The sequence below is a fragment of the Ictidomys tridecemlineatus genome, chromosome 2, assembly GCF_052094955.1.
Source record: "Ictidomys tridecemlineatus isolate mIctTri1 chromosome 2, mIctTri1.hap1, whole genome shotgun sequence".
Taxonomy (NCBI): Eukaryota; Metazoa; Chordata; class Mammalia; order Rodentia; family Sciuridae; genus Ictidomys; species Ictidomys tridecemlineatus.
Window position 1 is genome coordinate 120554752 of NC_135478.1, and position 20019 is coordinate 120574770.

Sequence of the window (20019 nt, forward strand, 5' to 3'; positions counted from 1 at the left end):
CTTGCTTCATGATTAAGAAAGCCTCCCTAGCCAAATTTTATCCTAGGAGCAAGAAGAGGATGCAAGATGAATTAATGACAAGAACTCAAGGAAGGGAGTAAGATGGGATCTTTCTGTAGACATTCAGATGACAAGTAATGACAACTTGGTCTAAGACAATGGATGGAAGGAAAGATGAGGAATTCCATTGACCAAGGGGAAGGAATCAAGTTAGAAGAAATAGAACACGTACTTAGATTATGACTGGGGATGAAAATTATGATTACTATAACCCATATTACATTACATTTCTGTATCCTTTCTCTTTTAAAAATAATATCCAGTTCTCAAGTCTGAGAACATTAGCATAAGATGGTGATATTAAGGAATATCTAAACCCTGACAGTGTGTATTTAACTAACTATAAAGGTACATTGGCATTTGTTGGCTAGTTTAGGGAAACGTGGGCAGCATATTGCAATCTATTAATGTACATTCATCAATTAGAATAAATGCACTACTTTGGTGGAAGATATTGATAATGGGGGAGTACACAGAAAGTCTCAGTATCTTCTTCATTTTTCTATGAACCCAAAATTCCCATAAAAAGATTAAATTTTCTTTAAAAATAAGTTCAATTTTTGGAAACATAATTGGAGCCTTGTTTTGTTGTTGTTCTTGCTACTGATTGTCTTGTGTTGTTTTGGTACTAGGGATTGAACCAAGTGGCATTCAACCCTTGATCCACATCCTCAGCCCTTTTATATTTCATTTAGAGACAGTGTCTTTCTAAGTTGCTCAAAGCCTTGCTAAGTTCCTGACACTAGTTTTGAACTTGTGATGCTTCTGCCTCAGCTTCCTGAGCAACATAGGATTACATGCTTGTGCTACTGTGCCAAGTGGGATCTAGTTCTTAATATTCCCCATCTAGAATTGAAGAGTATAATTCTAAGTGAAATAAGCCAATCCCAATACACCAAAGGCCAAATGTTCTCTCTGATTTGTGGATGCTAGCCCAAAACAAGAGATGTTGGGTAGGGGAATAATAGAAATCCATTGTATTTAACAAAGGGAAATTAAGGGAGGGAAGAGGGGAATAGGAAAGACAGTAGAATTAGTCAGTCATAACTTTGCTAGCCTTATATATGTATACACAATCAGGGTAACTCCAGATCATGTCAATTACAAGAGTGGGATCCTGGATAGTATAAGTGATTCCCTCTCTCTATCTCTCTCTCTCTCTCTCTCTCTCTCTCTCTCTGTATATATATATATATATATATATATATATATATATATATATACACCCTAAGTGTATATAATATATACTGAATGTATATAATATATGCTAAAGTACATTATCCTGTCATATAGAACTAAACACATTTAAAAAGTATTCCCCACCCACTCATTCACACCAAATTTCTAATTCCCATGCCTTCTTCAACATCTATCCTAATAGCCACAAACCATGTCATAAAAACCTGTTCTGGTGTTTGCTGACTGGCAGAAATTAACCTTTACTTCCAGGGTTTCAGAGTTTTCATAAAATGATTCCTACATGTTGATATGCCAGGGACTCTACTTTCAGATTGTTAACAACTGATTTTAAATTGTAAATAATTGATTATTTTTGAATTTTTAAATTGGAAATTTAAAATTGCCCCTGTACTTACATAATTGCTTTTCCCATAGTCATGACTCTCTATTTCAACACAGCTCCTATTATAAAGAAATATCCCATCATTTAGTGACATCACTCTAAGTAAGGATGTAATTTTTGATCCTCTTAAACAATCTGCTAGTGGATAAGCCTCAAACTGAAAAAGAATCACAAGACATAAATTACTGCTTTTTCAACATCAACATTATCCAAGGGCATTTCCATTGTATATTGGTGCTATTTTCTACTGAAATCTCATAATTCTAGTCTTAACAATGAGTGGATTGGAACTTGGATTCTATCCTGGGTGATATGAAGTTTAGTTGAGAGTTCATTAGACTGAGATGATTCCAGGACTTCAGCTTCCTCCACAGGTACATGGAGAATTAATGGAAAATGTTACATGAAAACTAGGAACCAGTTTAAGTTTTTAGTAAAATGAAACTAGGAAATTTACCAATTTACAGAAACTGCTAACCAACATCTATGTAGGGTCTTCTGACTCTAGTCAAATATATTTTTTTTTCATTGTACTTCTACATCAGCCTATGGAAGCTCACTGCCCACACTGCTGCCATGAAACTCTGAACATTTTCTGGTTCTGAGTGCTGCCCAATTCATTAATCCTTCTTTCCTCTAATACTGGTAAAACTTTAGTCTTTTCTTTTAATGTAGGTTTCTCTGCATCATTTTGATTCTATGTATCTGGTCCTTAAGAATAGACTTGGGAAATCAGTCTTCCAACTGCCATGAGCAAATGTCTACAATGTTAGATAAAGAGATGACAGAGCTCACTATAGCAAAGTGCTCTACATACATTCTGATTCAGTGTTTGCTTGTTGTCTCACAGAAAGAACAGGGATACTGAAAAGAGCAACAGTCATAGCTATAAACATGACTGCATGGGTTTCTTTGTGCATTAGTCTTTATTTGACCCCTCAATGACATGAATAGCTTCAAAATCCATCTTACTGATTTGTAATGTTGGAAGAGTCTTACTTCTTTCAAAGTTCTTTCTATGAAAATCTAGGTCAAGTCTAAAACATCAGTGTTAACTTCTCTTTGTGCATTCTGGGTTCTGAAAATTAAAACATTCCTATTGTGATGAAACCAAAGAAAATAATCAATGACAATTAGGTATTTGTAAATCAGGACTATTTTCCTTGAATAAATTACTGCCTGTCCTCAATGTTGAAATACTGAAATTCAGCAGTGGAGGTGTTTCTGTTCATGATGGAAGTAGCTAGCTGAGGAAGGATGCTCTGTGTTCACTGCTAGTTTACAGTATGTTACTAACCGAGGAAGGATGTTCTCCCTCATTACAGGGATTTCAGCTAGTAGCTCAGCAAGAGGGTCTAGAAAGAATTACCTTCTCTTCTGGCCCTATCATTGTATAATATGCAACTAGTCCATAATAGGAAAAAAATCATGATCTTTATTGGTTGTGGTGAGCTGTTCCTATGGACTGTGGTCGCCATTACATGATGGCGCTGGCTCCGCTGTGGTCTGTGAAGGACAACTCCGTATCAGAGAGAGTTGGCGTGTTGTCAACTCCTTATCAGAGAGAGTTGGCGTGTTGTTTTCTAGCACCCTGTGAGAAGAGTCCACGTGGTAGCTTCGCATTGGGGTTCGCGGTGCTTTATTAAGGCTGGGAGGGGCATCGGAGGATTATTAGAAAAATATCAAGGGCCTGAATAAACTGCTGAAAGAAGATTCCTGAGTCGCGTCTTCCTTGCGGGCAAGGGGGTCGTGACAAGTGGTGCCGAAACCCGGGAGAAAAAACCAGGAACCAGAACTTTCAGCAGCCAGGGAGGCGCGCCGGTAAGTCCCAGGTAAAGTGGGACCCGCTGTTAAAAAGCGGAAAGCTCCTCTGTAAATAAAGAGGGAGCGTTAAAAGGTAATTGCTCCTCTGCAAATAAAGAGAGGGCATTACATCTCATAGCAATTGCACTCTGTATTTTCGTTTTTGTTTTCTGTGTATTTTCGTTTTGTTTTTTGTGTATTTTCACTTTCGTTTTCTGTGTTTTCTTGTGTTGCGTCATGGGTGCCGTGACTTCAAGTCCACTTCTTCTTGCCCTAGATGGCCTTTTACGTTGCAAGGGACTGGAGGTGAAACATAGTACTTTAGAGAAATTTTTACAGAGGGTGGATACTGCTGCACCATGGTTCGCATTTTCGGGCAGCCTCACTACACCCAGCTGGGATAAATTAGGCAAAGATCTTGATTTTGCTCGTGAGCAGGGCATACTAGAGGGTGGGGTGATACCCCTCTGGAAGATGGTCCGTAGTTGCCTTACAGATGGCAGATGCCAGGAAGCGCTTGCTAAAGGACAGGAAGTTTTAGAGCAATTGCATGAGGAAAAGTCAGAAACGACAGAGAGCGAAGTGTCTCAGGAGGAGGGGAATGTGCAGGGCGTGGAGAACGGGAGGAGATGACTGTATCCAGATCTCAGTGTGCTGCGCACGCCCCCATGCGAAAGTGGGTCAGAAGTAGAAGACGATGAGGAGGAGGAGCTGGGGACACTGTCTTGGCAGCTAGGGAATTTAGCTAAAGGGAACAGAGATAAGCAAGGGCTCAAGAAAGGACGACCTCCCAATCCGCCTCCGTATGGCAGGGGTGTATCGGGAGGAAGTTTCCACGCCCAAACATGGAGGGCTGTTAACGCTGAGATGGGTCTTGCTTATCCAGTTTTTCAGGATGATAATAGGGGAAGATTTCATGAGCCTTTGGATCTCAAAATTGTAAAGACCCTGGAGGAGTCTGTGCACACTTATGGGGTCGATGCCGCTTTTACACTAACTCAGGTGGAGAATCTGTCTAGATACTGCATGACTCCCTCTGATTGGGCTAGCCTCGTTCGTGCTTGCGTCTCCACAGGCAAATATTTGGACTGGAGAGCATTTGTGTTAGAGGGCGCAGCAGAGCAGGCTGCCCAAAATCATACCCATAACTTGGCTCACCGAGGAGCCTGTTTGGGTGCCTCAGTGGCCCCTTCCCTCGGCCAAACTGGTAGCAGCCCATGACCTAGTTAAAGAACAACTTGACTTGGGCCACATTCAACATTCTACTTCTCCATGGAATACTCCTATATTTGTCATTAAGAAAAAATCAGGGAAGTGGCACCTACTGCATGATTTACGAGCAGTTAATGCTCAAATGCAACTTATGGGGCCCATTCAAAGAGGGCTGCCGCTGCTTTCCTCTGTTTCTCAGGGCTGGCATATCATTGCTATTGACATTAAGGACTGTTTCTTTTCTATTCCTTTGCATCCTAAAGACTCACAGCGTTTTGCCTTCACCCTTCCCTCGTGTAATCACGAGGAACCAGATCAAAGGTTTGAGTGGGTTGTTTTACCACAGGGAATGTCTAATAGTCCCACGATTTGTCAGATGTATGTAGGGAAGGCACTCGCACCTCTCAGACAAAAATATCCTTCCATCAAGATTATTCACTATATGGATGATGTATTATTGGCAGCCAAATTAGAGCAGTCAGTTAATGAGGCCTATAAAGACCTGGTGAAGTTGTTAGCTCAATATGGATTACATATTGCACCTGAAAAGGTTCAAACAGGGGATTCTATTAAGTATTTGGGAGCGACGATTGGATATGACATATTAAAACCACAAAAGGTTACTATAAGAACTCAGGATCTCCAAACTCTAAATGATTTTCAAAAACTGTTGGGAGATATTAATTGGATAAGAGGTTATTTACATATTCCTAATATCGTGCTCCAGCCTTTGTATGCTATTCTTAAGGGTGATCCAGATCTTACTTCCCCTCGTACCCTCACTAAAGAGGCCAGAGCGGCCCTTATAAAAGTAGAAGAAGCTATACAACATGCTACTCTATGCAGGCTCCAGAGTGATAAACCTTTCCAGTTATGTGTGCTTGCCACTATGCGGCAGCCTACTGGAGTACTGTGGCAAGATGGGCCTTTACTATGGATCCACCCACATGTATCCCCAGGAAAATCTTTAGAATACTATCCTGATGCTGTTGCAGCGTTAGCACTTAGAGGGATTCAACAGAGCATTCAATTTTTCGGACAAGCACCTTCTTCTCTTATCATACCCTATTCTAAAGTTCAAATTAATGTTTTGTGTGCTACTCTAGATAACTGGGCCATTCTATGTTGCTAGTTTCAAGGGGATATTGATAATCATTACCCTTCTCATCCATTAATCCATTTTGTTAAAGAACATCCCATCATTTTCCCTAAAGTAACTTCACCCACTCCAATTCCGGGGGCTGTTAACATCTTTACTGATGGCTCTAAGTCTGGAATGGGAGCTTATGTGATTAATGACTCTCCCCCTGTCCAGCATCAATTTGCTCCTGGAAATCCACAATGGGTAGAACTACAAATTGTCATTGAAGTTTTTAAACAGTATTCTTTTCCTTTCAATCTCGTTTCGGACTCCATCTATGTGGTGCAGGCGCTCAAAATTCTGGAGGCTGTAGGAGCTATTAGTGACACCCATAATGTATCTGCTTACTTTAATCAGCTTCAACAGCTTATCCGTAGCCATACTGTCCCTTTCTATCCAATGCACATTTGGGCTCACACCTCTCTTCCTGGCCCGTTATCACAGGGTAATGCCTGTGCTGACTCAGCAACTAGAAGCCAGTTGGTATGCTTGGCCTCCTCCTTAGAAGAAGCTAAATTGTTTCATCACAACTTTCATGTCAATGCTATGACACTGCGCAGACGTTTTTCCATCTCAAGAGCGGATGCTCGTCAGATAGTATTACAATGTCCCCATTGTGTCACATTTCTTCATCCTCCTACTTATGGTGTAAACCCACGGGGATTGAAGCCATTGGTTGTCTGGCAAATGGACGTAACTCACGTGCCTGTCTTTGGTAACCTCAAATATGTACATGTTTCTATTGACACATACTCTGGAATTATTCATGCTTCTGCTTTATCAGGAGAAAAGGCACGTAATGTCATTACTCATTGCTTAGAGGCATGGGCAGCATGGGGTGCACCTGCATCCCTTAAGACTGATAATGAACCTGCTTATACTGGCAGACAGTTTACATCTTTTTGTTCTACTATGGGAGTACAACTTGCTCATGGGTTGCCTTACAATCCTCAAGGGCAAGGCATTGTTGAACGTGCCCACCACACCTTAAAAGAAACCTTAGAAAAACAAAAAGGGGGAATAGGAGTTGACCACACTCCTAAAGAATGCCTGACCTTAGCTCTTTTTACCATTAATTTTTTGAATTTGGATATTCATGGCCGCTCTGCGGCCGATAGACATGTGTCCCCTCAGCCCTCTGTGACTGGCTATGTTAAGTGGAAGGTTGTTCTTACGGGCCAATGGAACGGCCCTGACCCCGTGCTGACATGGGCATGAGGATCTGTATGTGTTTTCCCCCAGGATCGCACGGAGCCACTGTGGATCCCTGAACGCCTGACAAGAAGAGTCTCGAGATCTACTAACCAGCAGCAGGAGGTGCCACAACAGTCCCATGATGAGGAGCTTCATTCTGATGAGTGCTCTGGCTCTGATGCTGGTGCCAAGGGTACAGATGACACCAATGCAGTGGTGGGCAGTGGCACGGGCATGGCCAATGCCAATGCCAGTTCATAGTAATTCTAGTGTCCTCCCCACTCTTTTTTCTACCTCATGTGAGATGTCTGCTCCTTGTACCTCTCCTAGAGGGGACATGGAAAATATTTTTAATCAGTCTCAAGTTAATCTCACAGGAGTTTTTTGTTTCAGTCTTGGGAACACTAATTGTATTAGCCTTAAGACCACAAATTTGACTAACTGGGAGGACCCATTGCGGTCCAGTCGAGTCTCAGGGAGTATTCTCAGTGCTGTATTGAGCCAAGTAGTTTCAGGGAAGCAATCAGGCTCAGGGACCCCCGCAAATAGCTCTGTTTTAAACATAACTACTTTAGTAATTATCTCCGAGGTACTAATCCCAATGCCTCCTTCTTCTAATAGTACTTGCTATGCCACTCATTTCAAGGCCTCTCCTTACTGTACCCCTAATTTTGGTTTTCCCCCAACATTTACGCCTTGTCAGGATCATTCTTGGGAGAAACATCAAGTTGCTAAAGGTTTCTCCTTTTCCCCCCCTCTTAAGAGATATGTTTATAACTTTAACAACAATGCCAACTCCTCTACAGGAACAGGTTGGTCCTGGTTTCAATGGCTCATTTCCAATGAGAAGGGGGCTTCAGCCGATATTTCTGCATTGGCTCAATTACTAGGAGCCAAAAGTTGGCTGGCTAATGTTTCTGGCACTACTAAGGAGAGTGAACGAGGTAATAGGCTTACATCTGTTTCGTTCAACTCTCTGTTACATTATGCCACATTGCCTCCTGCAATGGTCTGTATCCAATCCCCGTTCCTGTTCCTTTTAGCTAATGACACCTCATCGGGGATGCTGGATTGTTCTGATATTACCTGTTTCTTATCTGAGTGTTGGAATGGTTCTTGGACTGTAGCAGTGATTATGAAAATTCCAACTTTTGTCCCAATCCCAGTCACTGTGGATCCAGATAAATTTCCTATTGTAGAGCTACTTAGAGTCCGCAGAGATTTTGGAATCACAGCAGCTATAGTGCCAGCCGTGGCGGCATCTGCTGCTGCAGCAGTTACGGCCGGAGTAGCCATGGCCAGTCAAGTACAAACTGCTGCCACCATTAATCAAGTTGTTCAACAAACGTCCACTATACTTGAATCGCAAAATACGATTAATCAACATATTTTGTCAGGGATTTTAGCTTCCAACCAAAGAATAGATTTTCTTCAAGCTCAGGTAGAGGAATTGGCTGACCTAGTACTTTTAGGCTGCATTGACCAACGTGCACATTTATGTATAACCTTTGTCAGATTTAATGATTCCAGGAATGCTTCCCACATCATTGGTGGAATTTTGGCCGGGAATTGGTCCATGGAAGCGGAAGACATGATCCAGTCTCAACTAACCCAGATAGCTGTCTTGAATAGTACCCATGTCGATCCCGTGACTCTGGGTCAATTCACCAATTGGATATCTTCTGCTTTTTCCTTTTTTAAGGAGTGGGTGGGAGTAGGCATTTTTGGTGCACTGTGTTGTTTTGGTATGTTCCTCTGTTTGTGGTTTCTCTGTCGCCTTAAAGCTCGTAGTGCTCAAGATAAGGCTATGATCATACAATCTCTTGCAGCTTTAGAAAATGGTAACTCGCCACAGGTCTGGCTTGCGCATCTTAAACAATAAACTTTTGACATGGTCGTTGCACCCCAAGTTATTATAACATTGCACTGGGATCGACATGTCCTTCTTTTGTCATCCTTCTAGTGTTGGAAAGCCTTTGCACTCTGCCGGTCTTGCTGCAATTGCACGCAGATGGTTTTCCACGCTAGTGCTTATCTATCGCCTTAAAGTCCGTGCCTTTCTTTCTGGGTGCTGCCAACTTGTTTGTAGTTGTACTTCTGGACAGCCACAGTTCAACCTCAGCTATTCCCTCTTACTCACCATTGTCACGATACAGGATGCAAGGCAAGGCACTGCACTTGAGTGATCCATTGAGAAGAGGGACCTCAAGGGGAGCATGTCCTATTGCATGCGGGTTTGACGTGTCCACGCCCCGCCCCATGAAAAAAGGAGTCGGCTGATATGGTGTCAGATCTGGGGAAGGCGCCCCCTAGGGCTGGGCCATACTATGCAGCCACTTCTGCACAGTGGGATAGGACCTCTACTCTCGCCTGTATTGTCTTAGTAAAACAAAAAGGGGGAGCTGTGGTGAGCCATTCCTGCGGACTGTGGTCGCCATTACATGATGGTGCTGGCTCCGCTGTGGTCTGTGAAGGACAACTCCGTATCAGAGAGAGTTGGCGTGTTGTCAACTCCTTATCAGAGAGAGTTGGCGTGTTGTTTTCTAGCACCCTGTGAGAAGGGTCCACGTGGCAGCTTCGCATTGGGGTTCGCGGTGCTTTATTAAGGCTGGGAGGGGCATCTGAGGATTATTAGAAAAATATCAAGGGCCTGAATAAACTGCTGAAAGAAGATTCCTGAGTCACGTCTTCCTTGCGGGTAAGGGGGTCGTGACAATTGGTGAGATCTTAGAAATTGGAAAACATCATGACTTGGATACCATTATCTAGCCTTCCCTCTGCAGAACACCTGCTGATCTAGAAACATGCATGAATCACTAACATAAGCCCCCTAATATCAGCTTCCTAAGAGGTAGGTCTTTGTATACAGAATCCCACTTTCTTCTCACTGAGCCACTTTGTAAATATAGTCACTTTCATTGCCTCAACTATTTAGCTGTCAACTTGACTGGCCAGTTGTGGGGCAAGCACCTGGATTTTAACCCTGGTAACAATATACAACTCCGAAATAATCTTGTCCCTAGATTTATATTTGTACAGGCAATTCAGAGCATCTCTCTTTCATTATTTCTGCATTTCCTAACATTACAGATTCAGAAAACCTAGAATTGCTCACTCTCCTCCCCAAAAGAATACCATTTTCTCAGCCAGGTGCAGTGGTACATGCCTGTAACCCCAGCAGCTAGAGAGGCTGAGGCAGGAGGATCACACATTCAAAGCCAGCCTCAGCAATAGCAAAGGGCTTAGCAACTCACTGATACCCTGTCTCTAACTAAAATACAAAGTAGAGCTGGGAATGTGGCTCAGTGGTTGAGTGCCCCAGAGTTCAACCCTGGTACAAAATAACAACAACAACAACAACAACAAAACATTTTCTCCACATTATCCATAGACATTTTTTAATAGAAGAATCTAAGATGCTAAAGGGTACACACAGAGCTCAACCTCTGTGCATACACCATGCAGACACAAGCACAGTCAGAAAAATAGTAATTACTACAGTCTTACTTGACAAACTCCTTCAGTACTGTCATCCTTCTCATGGGACTCAGTCTCATATCTTTAGACAGGGCCTCATCATTATACAGTCTTTATGGTTTGCATGTATTAGACTATTTTGTAAAAAATTAAAAATATGGCTACACAAGCAAGTATAAATATATATTAGAGAAAACTATGGTAGTGGGGGTGGGGGAGCCCCAACCAACCAACTTAGGTGTTGCAATTCTGGGTCATAGACTTCTGTAAAAACACTATTTCTAAATCATGATTAAATAGTGACTTATTCTTTTTGATACTAATATTCAGAGACTTAACTGGGAAGGAAATCTATCACTGAGCTACGTCCTTGCCATTTTTTTTTTTTTTTAGGTAGGGCTTCACTAAGGTGCTTCAACTGGCCTCAAATTTGTCATCCTCTTGCCTTGGCCTTTGTAGCTGTGATTATAGATGCACATCATGACAACAGCTAAATCCAACTTTTAAAGACAGGGTTGTCTTTTACAGAGACTACCTCAGTCACCATTACCTGTCAGGTAGCACAGCTCAGCAAGATGTACATGTGAACAGGGAATAAGACTATGACACTTTTTCCATCTGCCTTTTGTGACCAAGAGACCATCATTGTGGTTCCTGTTGGCATACATGGCCCACATGGCATACATCCCACAAAGCATTACACTAAAGTGACTATTCTCTTTTATACCCTTGTATGCAGTGATGGCTGAGAGACACTTAAGAGTATACAATGCTCACTGAGTTTGCTTTGAAAATTCCTAAAGCATTCTGAGAACTTTTAAGAACACTTGTACTAATGGGGAAGGGCAAACCCTGACCCCTTTTTAAAATTTCAATTACAGATATACACCCAACATTTCTTCTCAGTCTTTTCCCCTAAGATCATAGTTCCTGTTTCCAGGAGGAAAAGGCATTTTTTAAAAAAGATGTCACAAACACCTTCCTACACTTATGCTGCAATTCTCAAATGGCAAAGTGCCTTTCCTCCCAACAAAAAATAGTGATTCTGCTAGGGCCTTCTCTTAGCACTCATCAAAAAGGACCTTGAAAATGATAATCTGTCACAAGGGTTCTGGCACCAGGTGTTTCTTAAGCACCTGAGAAGTTCAAGAGTTCTCACACCTCAAAGAAGACAACTTCAAATCTGGCATTTGTGACTATTATTCTAAGCTAGCCTCCTAGTTTCAATTCTTAAGATACTGATGCAAAGAGTTCTGTGATTATTTAGAAAAACCCCTGGTATTCACCTGTGTCCCTGTCCTAGAACTTTCTCATGGTATGGAGTTCAATGATTCTGCAGTTTGCAACTCCATCAGAGGCTTTCATATCTCCAGCCCACTCAAGCCAGCTTCTTCCAGGCTTCCCATCCCAGATGATAATGGAAGCCATCATCCACCCATTTCCTCTTCTTTTTCTGGCACCCAAAAGATCCACACCATCAACAAATCCTGCCCATTCCTATTCACCTCTCCAAGCCAGGACACCACCATTTACATGAGTCACATTAACAACTTTCTCACTGGGTGCCTTACCTTCATTTTTATTTAGACACTGCCCACTTTGTACATATTGATAAAATAGTATTTAAAGACAGATCTCTTGAGCTGGGGATGTGGCTCAGTGGTAGAGTGCTTTCCTAGCATGCTCAAGGACCCAGGTTCAATCCCAGGGCCACAATGAATTAAACAAAACAAAAGAACAACCCCCCCCCAAAGGAAAAAAAAAACAACAGATCACTTGATTCATCTACATAACACTACATGATCTCAACAAAGTCCAATTAGTCCCAGGGAACAAAGTTCTATACAAGGTTTTCCCTAGCTCACTCTCCAATAAGGGTGCAGTCCCTGCCTGCTCCTACACCTCCTGCCCTGTATCCATCTTACTTCTCTAGAGAACACACCAGTTGTTTGATATAGGGTCACAACAGGCCCATCCTGAAAAGTGTGTCTTTGTGCCTCCATCATCCCCTTCATTCTCCTCACCCTGATCTGCACACAGCTCACTTCTGACATGCATATTTCAGCTTCTCAGAAGTTTTCCATGACACACAATCTAAAGAGCCATGAGAGAGTTTCCATAACCTGAAATACTATCAGAATAGATTCATCCTATCTGCCTGCTGTGAGAACCCAAGTCCCTCAATTAGGAGACTCAACTGTCCTAGCATACACAGCCAAGATGCAACTGAGGCACTAACTGCTTTATTGGAGAAAATACAGAAACATTGAAGTTGGCCCACAAGCCAGGGTAACACTGACACTGGGCCATTCCCTTGGATGCCCATTAGGGTGCAGTGTATTTCCAATGGCTGCACATGGCTATACTTTGGGTTCTTATAAACAAATAGAGGTCTTTTCCTTATCATTTATCTCTAACTGGTGTCTACTTGCTCCAAGTGTCTGGCTTTCTTTAAATGATCATTCTTTCATTTGTCAAAACTAGAAAGTCAACCATGTCAACTTACACTTCCTGGTTTACTGAGCTAAGTTTACTATTTCTTTGTGCACAGTCAAATTTGAGATTGGGGAACCCATGAATTGTAAGGCCCAGCACATAACTGACTTCACATCAAATGTAATTAATCATTTTTACTCTTTTTTCACCAAGCACTACAGAGCTAAGACTTCTAGACAAGTACAATTTTTTTCTATCTGAAGACTGACCATGTTTTATTTTTATCCGACAGTCCATCTACATGTTGAAACCTATTCTAGTCACTTCTAATGCTGACAGAGTGGCCCTGCTAGAACTGTCTAATGTTGCCATATTGACCCCTACACAGGCACTTGAACACATGGATAATGGATGAAACTGTCCTAGTCCCCAAAGGAAACTATGTTAATACTATTTATCTAAGGTTTCTAAATAAGACTTCAGAGAATTTGATTCTACTAAGGTTAAAAATTCTAAGATTCAAATATATTTTATAAATAAAATTTCCTACCTGGTGATAGAAGTCCACAATGCTGGTTTAGATGCCATCTGTTTTTTTAAATGTATCTCTGGGAGTCTGATTCCAATTGACAGAATCCACCCTATAGGTTCTGTTGTTGTATCTGTGGTGTAATCCCAACATAAGAGAGTATTCTTCACTTAGTCATTGCATACAAAAGTATTTTCAATCCTCCAAGTAATTAGAGGATATATTAATACTCAATTCACATACTGTACAACTCACCCATTTAAGGGGATTAGCCAATGGCTTTCAGTGTATCTGCAGAGTTGTACAATCAATAATCTTAGTATATTTCTACCTCCCCAGAAAGAGCATCAGAACCACCAGCAACCACTCATTTCTACCCCAGCCTCCTAACCCTAAATCAGCTAGAAATCAACTTTCTACCTTCTAAGAGTTGCCTTCTCAAGAATCATGTGGATTGAATTATACATGTAATCTTTCCTGGCTTTCACTTAACTTTATGTTTTCAAGGTTAATTTGGGCTGTTGCAAGTGTTGGTAACTGATTTCTTTCTATTACCAAATAATGTCCTTTTGGAACCAGAAGTAATGCCCCATGTGTATAATCCCAGAGACTAGAAAGACTGAGTTTGGAGGATGGCAAGTTCCAGGCCAGCCTGAGCAACTTAGCAAGACCCTGTCACAAAACAAACAAACAAACAACCCCCCCCCAAAACAAAGACAAAAACATAGGGCTGGGACTTTAGCTCAGTGGTAGAGCATTGCCTAGCATGGGTGAGGCCCTGGGTTCCACATCTAATATCAAAATCTTATATACATACAATGCATATGTATACACACAAATACATACATATTTTCTGTTGGATGGATATATCAATTTGTTTATCTGTATACCAGTTTATAGTCCTTAGAGTTATTTACATTTTTGGTAATTATGAATAATGTTATGGACATTCAAGTACCAATTTTGGGAGACAAAAATTTCATTACTTGGGGTGGGGCTGTGGCTCAGTGGTAGAGACCTTGCCTAGCATGTGTAAGGCTCTGGGTTTGATTCTCAGAAAAGCACATAAATAAATAAAATAATGGTCTCTCAACTAATAAAAATATTTAAATTTTTTTTTAAAGTTTTCCATTCTTTTAGGTATATAACTAGGAGTGGAATTTCTGGGTCATATGTTGTGCTATCTTTAGTCTGACATTTCCTCAAATAATATTTTTCAAAAAAACTACATTATTTTACATTTCTACTGCAATGTAGGAAGGTTGGTTCTACATTTCCCAAATCCTTACCAAGTTGTTAATATCCGATTTCATTTTAGCTATCCTCATGGATGTGAAGTAGTACGTTATTTTGAGTCTCACTGGGTGATGATGTTGAACACTTTTTATGTGCTCACTTGCCAGAATATCTGCTTTGGAGGAATGTCTGTAGAGAAAGTTCTACTCAGATGATGTGTTCATTTTTTAAACATTGGCTATCTTTGTGTTGGGTTCTGTTCTTTATATATTTTGGATACATTTTCTTTTAAGACATGTTACTTGCACATATTTTGTCCTTGTCTGTCAGTTGTCTTTCCACTTTTTTGACAATATACTTTGAACAAAAGTTGTTACCTTGAAGTTCAATCTACTCATATTGTTCTTTATCACTGTGCTCTTGGTGTCCTATCCAAGAAGAGTTTGCCTAATAAAGTCAAAATTTACTCCTATACCTTTAAAGAAAATTCCCCCTTTAGCTCTTTCATACATATAAGTCTATTTTGAGTTAGATCTGGAATTAAATTTGGGTAAACACTGTGCATTGTGTGAGGGGTCAGGTGCATATCCAGTCACCTCAGCATATAACTGAGAAGACATTTCCCCCTTGTTTAATTATCTTGACATTCCTGTCAAACTAAGTAACTGCAAAGATGAGGGCCAACATCTGGACTAAGCTCTATTACGGTGGCCTGCAGGTCAATCTTTGTGCCAGTATCACCCTGTCTCAATTATTGTCACTTTTTAATAAATTCACAGTTGGGAAATGTGAGTTCTTCAGCTTTGTTCTTTGAAGATTGCTTTGGTAAAGTAATTGATTATTCAAATCCATTGTCTTATCAGGTGAATACTTCTTGTGTAGAAGAAACATTAAGATAAAATATTCCAATAAAATGTAGCCAATGCATTATACTTAAGTGCTGATTTTTAAAATAGCCTGTAATTCACACAAAAAATAAAAAGAGAAAAGAAATGAAGAAAAAACATGCTGCTCTGGGTAAGCAGACCCAATGAATGGGCATCAGAGACTGAGGGACAGTAGAGCCTAGAGACCCTCTACAAGGCTGTGTAACCAGATTAGATGAGCAGCAAATAGTTCTTATGATGTAGAGTTCATGCTATTTCTAGTTTTAAACTTCAACATTCAGTGATTCAACAAATATAGGAACATCTTTTGTTTGGGCAGAAGCAGTAATCAAATTAATAATTGTGTAATATTTTTAAAAAATGTAGACTTACTTTGTAAAAACAATTAACCCAACAAAATTCTTTGACTACTTTCTCTTTGGTATTTCTTGCATTTTTTTTCAAATATCTTCATTACAAAATCATAAGTAGTTTCCATTCAGAGTACTTCATGGTTTAGGTTGGCACAGAGAGTAAGGCTGTTTTCATATGGAAGAATGGAAGGAGGATAACCAGACAAGATTTCCAACCAGCAAGCAGAAGAAACTGCAGAACAGGGTGAAGGTCAAGCTCTGCACATTAAGCAAAGTGTTTCAGGGCCTGAGCTCTGGGTCTAAAATACATACCAGTCAACTGGTTTTGATTTCTTCATTTTAGCAATAATTTTATATATATATATATATATATATATATACATGTATAAATATATAGATACATATGTATAGATATATACATATAAATATATGTAGTCATATACATATGTATATGTATTATATATTTTATATTATACATATATATAAACATATATATGCACATCTCAACAAATAATATAGATGTATAAAATAAGTAAAAATTGCTATTAAATTTTTTCAGAGAGAAAATTATTTCTCAATTTTTAATTGATTTAGGCTTCCTACAGTGTTTATTCAATAACTGAATACTGGGGTTCATCCCTAATATCAAAATCTTATGTAAATATAATGTGTATATATACATACAAATCCACACATATTTTCTGTTAGATTGATATATCCCATTTGTTTATTTATATACCAGTTGAGGGACAGAAGTTTAATTGCTTTGCAAGCAAAGGAAAAACACAGGGGACTCTTATTCCAGAGGCTGTAATTCTACACTTCAGGGGGAACAGACAGTTTTTAATGATGTGATTTCAGGTGTGTCTGGTCCTGCTTCACTTGTTAACCTGAGATATAATTATTTTTTAAATATTCTGGTGCCATCCTCAACTCTGAATTTCTTCACTCCTGTGGTGGGTATGTGCTCAAGGAAAGATAACTGGACAAAAAATAATCTTGTTCTCCCCAGATAAGGTACAGGGAGAGGAAGATGATATAAAAAATTTTGATTTTAAAATAAAGTTCAGTGGCAAAGCATCATGTTGGGGTTTTTCATGTTGTATTTAATTTAATTTATACTTAACTGAACTATATTTTTCCATGGTGGGTGGGTTGTATTGTTTAAAAAGGCATCACTTTTATACCAGTTAATATAGAACAACTTTCTAAAAATCATATATTAAATCTGTAGAACATTATATTTTCCACTTCATACAAACTTATAGTAAAACTTATAGTAAAACCAATTTGTTTCAAATTCATCTGCTTCAGAGTTCTAGAAATTTGGAAATCAACTGAAAGGACTCTTTGTCTCAGAGTTGGGGAGTTGACCACTTGGGAGGATAAGGAGGTGTGGAAAACAGTATATGATGAATGGGGAGGGAGATGAAGCTGGAAACAGAAGCAGGATCCCATATGGGGGAGCTCCCATGGGACCTGATGATGCCCCCAAAACACTTGAAGAAACAAAAGAGAGATGGTAGGAGCAAAAGTAGGGCTCTTCTGAGCCCTTTTGTTCCCTGACAACTAGGTAAGACAATTCTTGAGGGTAAGGTTGTCCAGTGCTCACTGTCCTCCCTGCCCCACTCCCCACAGAAAAATGGCTCCCTAACAACTGAATACACAAGTAGAAGTTCCTGAGGGTGTAAGGGCCTTTCCTGGGGGCTGCCCTGTGAGTTCACCACACAAAGTTGGGAATAGACAATTCAATGGTGGACCAGTCTTTCATGGAGAACAACATGCTCATGAGATGTCACATGATGGAGTCCCTTATTCCATCAACTGCCAACCACTCTACAAGCACCAGCCCAAGAATTCCTGATGCTCAGAACCTGGTGACCTCATCTTTAGAGAACAATGGGCCTGGGCCTTCTGGGGACTCCCATTGGTGGGCAGAGTAGTGGGTGAGTTCACTCTTTCCAGAGCCATACGCCTGGTAACCAGAGTGAACCTTATGGATTCACAAAAGGAGGACATGGGCCTTCCAGGCAGTAAGTAAACCCAGACCATGAGTGTGGGGGACAAACTTTCAGGGAAGATTCTTTGCATGAATGGGGGTGGTGGCTGCCTGAATGGAGTGCTATTTCGTTAAGAAACAGACTCCTCTAAGAAACTAAGGACTCCTTGAAGGCAGAGACCATGTTCCACCCAAGCAGAAAAGATACAATTGAGGTCCTTGCCCTTAGTGAGGCTTCTCGGTCTGAATGACTGTATGGGTCCTGGACTGGGAGCCTGTTAGAGTCTGTAAACAAGCCTGGATGGCGCTTGGCATTTTGCCAGAGGGAGTGGTTTGTGAAGTAATGCCAGGGAGCCATTAAGTGTCGAGATTTCTTATTGGTTGACTGCTATATCTAGTTTATGTTAATTAAGATAAGCTGTGTGGAATGTATAAATACCTCTGTTGTCCTACAATAAACAGCTCCCACTCCTGCTGTATCAATGTACACAAGTTCTTCATCACCCCCTGGTTATTTTGCTGCAGCCAGACTGTGGCAGGAGCCAGAAGGCCTGACTTGAGTCTGAGCAGATCATGGCCCCTCTACACCTAGTGTTCCTTATCTGTAAAAGGCTAATGGGGTCGCTTACATGCCCTGCAAATATAGCTTTGACTGAATCAGGAAATTATTAGGCATGTCTTTGAGAAGGGTGGGAGGGAATGAGAAGATGAATGAGCCAATGAGATACAGTTCATGTCCCAAGCTAGAGCTGTCAGTCAGCTTGCCTCTTTTCTTTTATTTACTGTCTCAGTGTGGGTGCCATGGTACTTCGGATTGTTGGGGCTCTGCACCGTGATAACTGCTGGCTTCATCCTCTTATTCCACTTGAGGAAGAACCTGCGGAGGAGGCAGCATGCCCAGAAGTGGGTGGAGGTGATGAAAGCTTCCACCTTCATTTATAACCCACTGATGTACTGGGTCAACAAACGACGCAGATATGGCATGACGGCTACCATCCGAATAGACCCTCCCCAGCCTGTTGCCTATACTGATATTGAACTCCAAATTCCGGTTCTTCCATCAGATCCATTCCCCCGTGAAGACATGTGTCACAACTTCGGAGGTAGAAGCCCCAAGGAGGAAGCCGCTGTTTCCCTCCAACCTGCTCTGGTGGTTTCACAGGAGCCCTCACCTAAGGGGATGCCAGAGCACCAAACCCCATCGCCCTTCCCGATTGTCTTTCCAGTGTGATTCCCTCTGCCTCTCCCCTCTGCACCCTGAACTTTCCTCCCATGTTGTCCCACTCTGCCTCCTACCCCTTTCTCGAGGCTCTTGAAAGGCAGGCCCACTACTATTCCCTTCTTGCACTGGCCCAAGGAGTGAACTGACCCAATATGTAGACTTTTACTACAGGGTTGAAGCCTCCTTTCAAGGAAAGGAAGAGCTTCAGGGGCCAGGTATTAGAAAAAGGAGTCAAAGACTGTGTTCCTGATACACAGGTCATAACTTTTATAGATGTTACATAGTAAAGTTTTTTTTAAAATTGATAGTCATTTGCGTCTCATTTGCTAGTAGGAAGGCAATATCCTTCTCCTGTGTGATGGTGCACAAGTCTCACCAATACAATGAGAACTGGAGGCTGGCTCTGAAGAGACACATTGAGCCAATACTTGTGGATGAGCTCAATTCCCTCCATCAAGTATTCAATGCCTTCAAGACCCTGGGCTACGTCCCCAAAGGCACTGCTCTTCTGCAGGATGGGAAGTAAAATTGCCACAAGAGTAACAGTTGCCAATGGCACAGGGCTATGGCAGTCCACAGTGGCTATGCCACTGGCCAAACAAGTCATCATGAGGTCAGTGAACTACACCACACTATGTGCTGACTGAGTGATATCTATGATGTATTGATTCTTAGCTGGTTGTTTCTCTACATTATTTCTAACAGAACAACACTGCAAAATGGTTATTATGATTTTTCTTTTACTGATGAGGAGACAGGTTCCAAGGTCATATGTCATTTCTTTTATAATGTTATTTTTGCTGAGTCTCTTCTCCCATGTACATTTGTCTGGCATTACAGTTCCTGTTCTTTCCACCCCATGGTACCCTTCCTTAATCATATCTTCTT

At 41.0% G+C, this 20019-nt stretch overlaps 1 protein-coding gene across 1 annotated transcript in view; it reads right to left on the reverse strand.

Annotated features, from left to right (window-relative positions):
• LOC101966989 (small G protein signaling modulator 1-like) overlaps positions 1-19738 on the reverse strand; it is an 80290-nt gene extending 60552 nt beyond the window's left edge. The window contains 3 exon segments of the mRNA XM_078027582.1: positions 18693-18786; positions 18903-19081; positions 19508-19738. Of these exon segments, the coding sequence (XP_077883708.1) occupies positions 18693-18786; positions 18903-19081; positions 19508-19738 (504 nt within the window).
• Between the last annotated feature and the right edge of the window lie 281 nt (positions 19739-20019).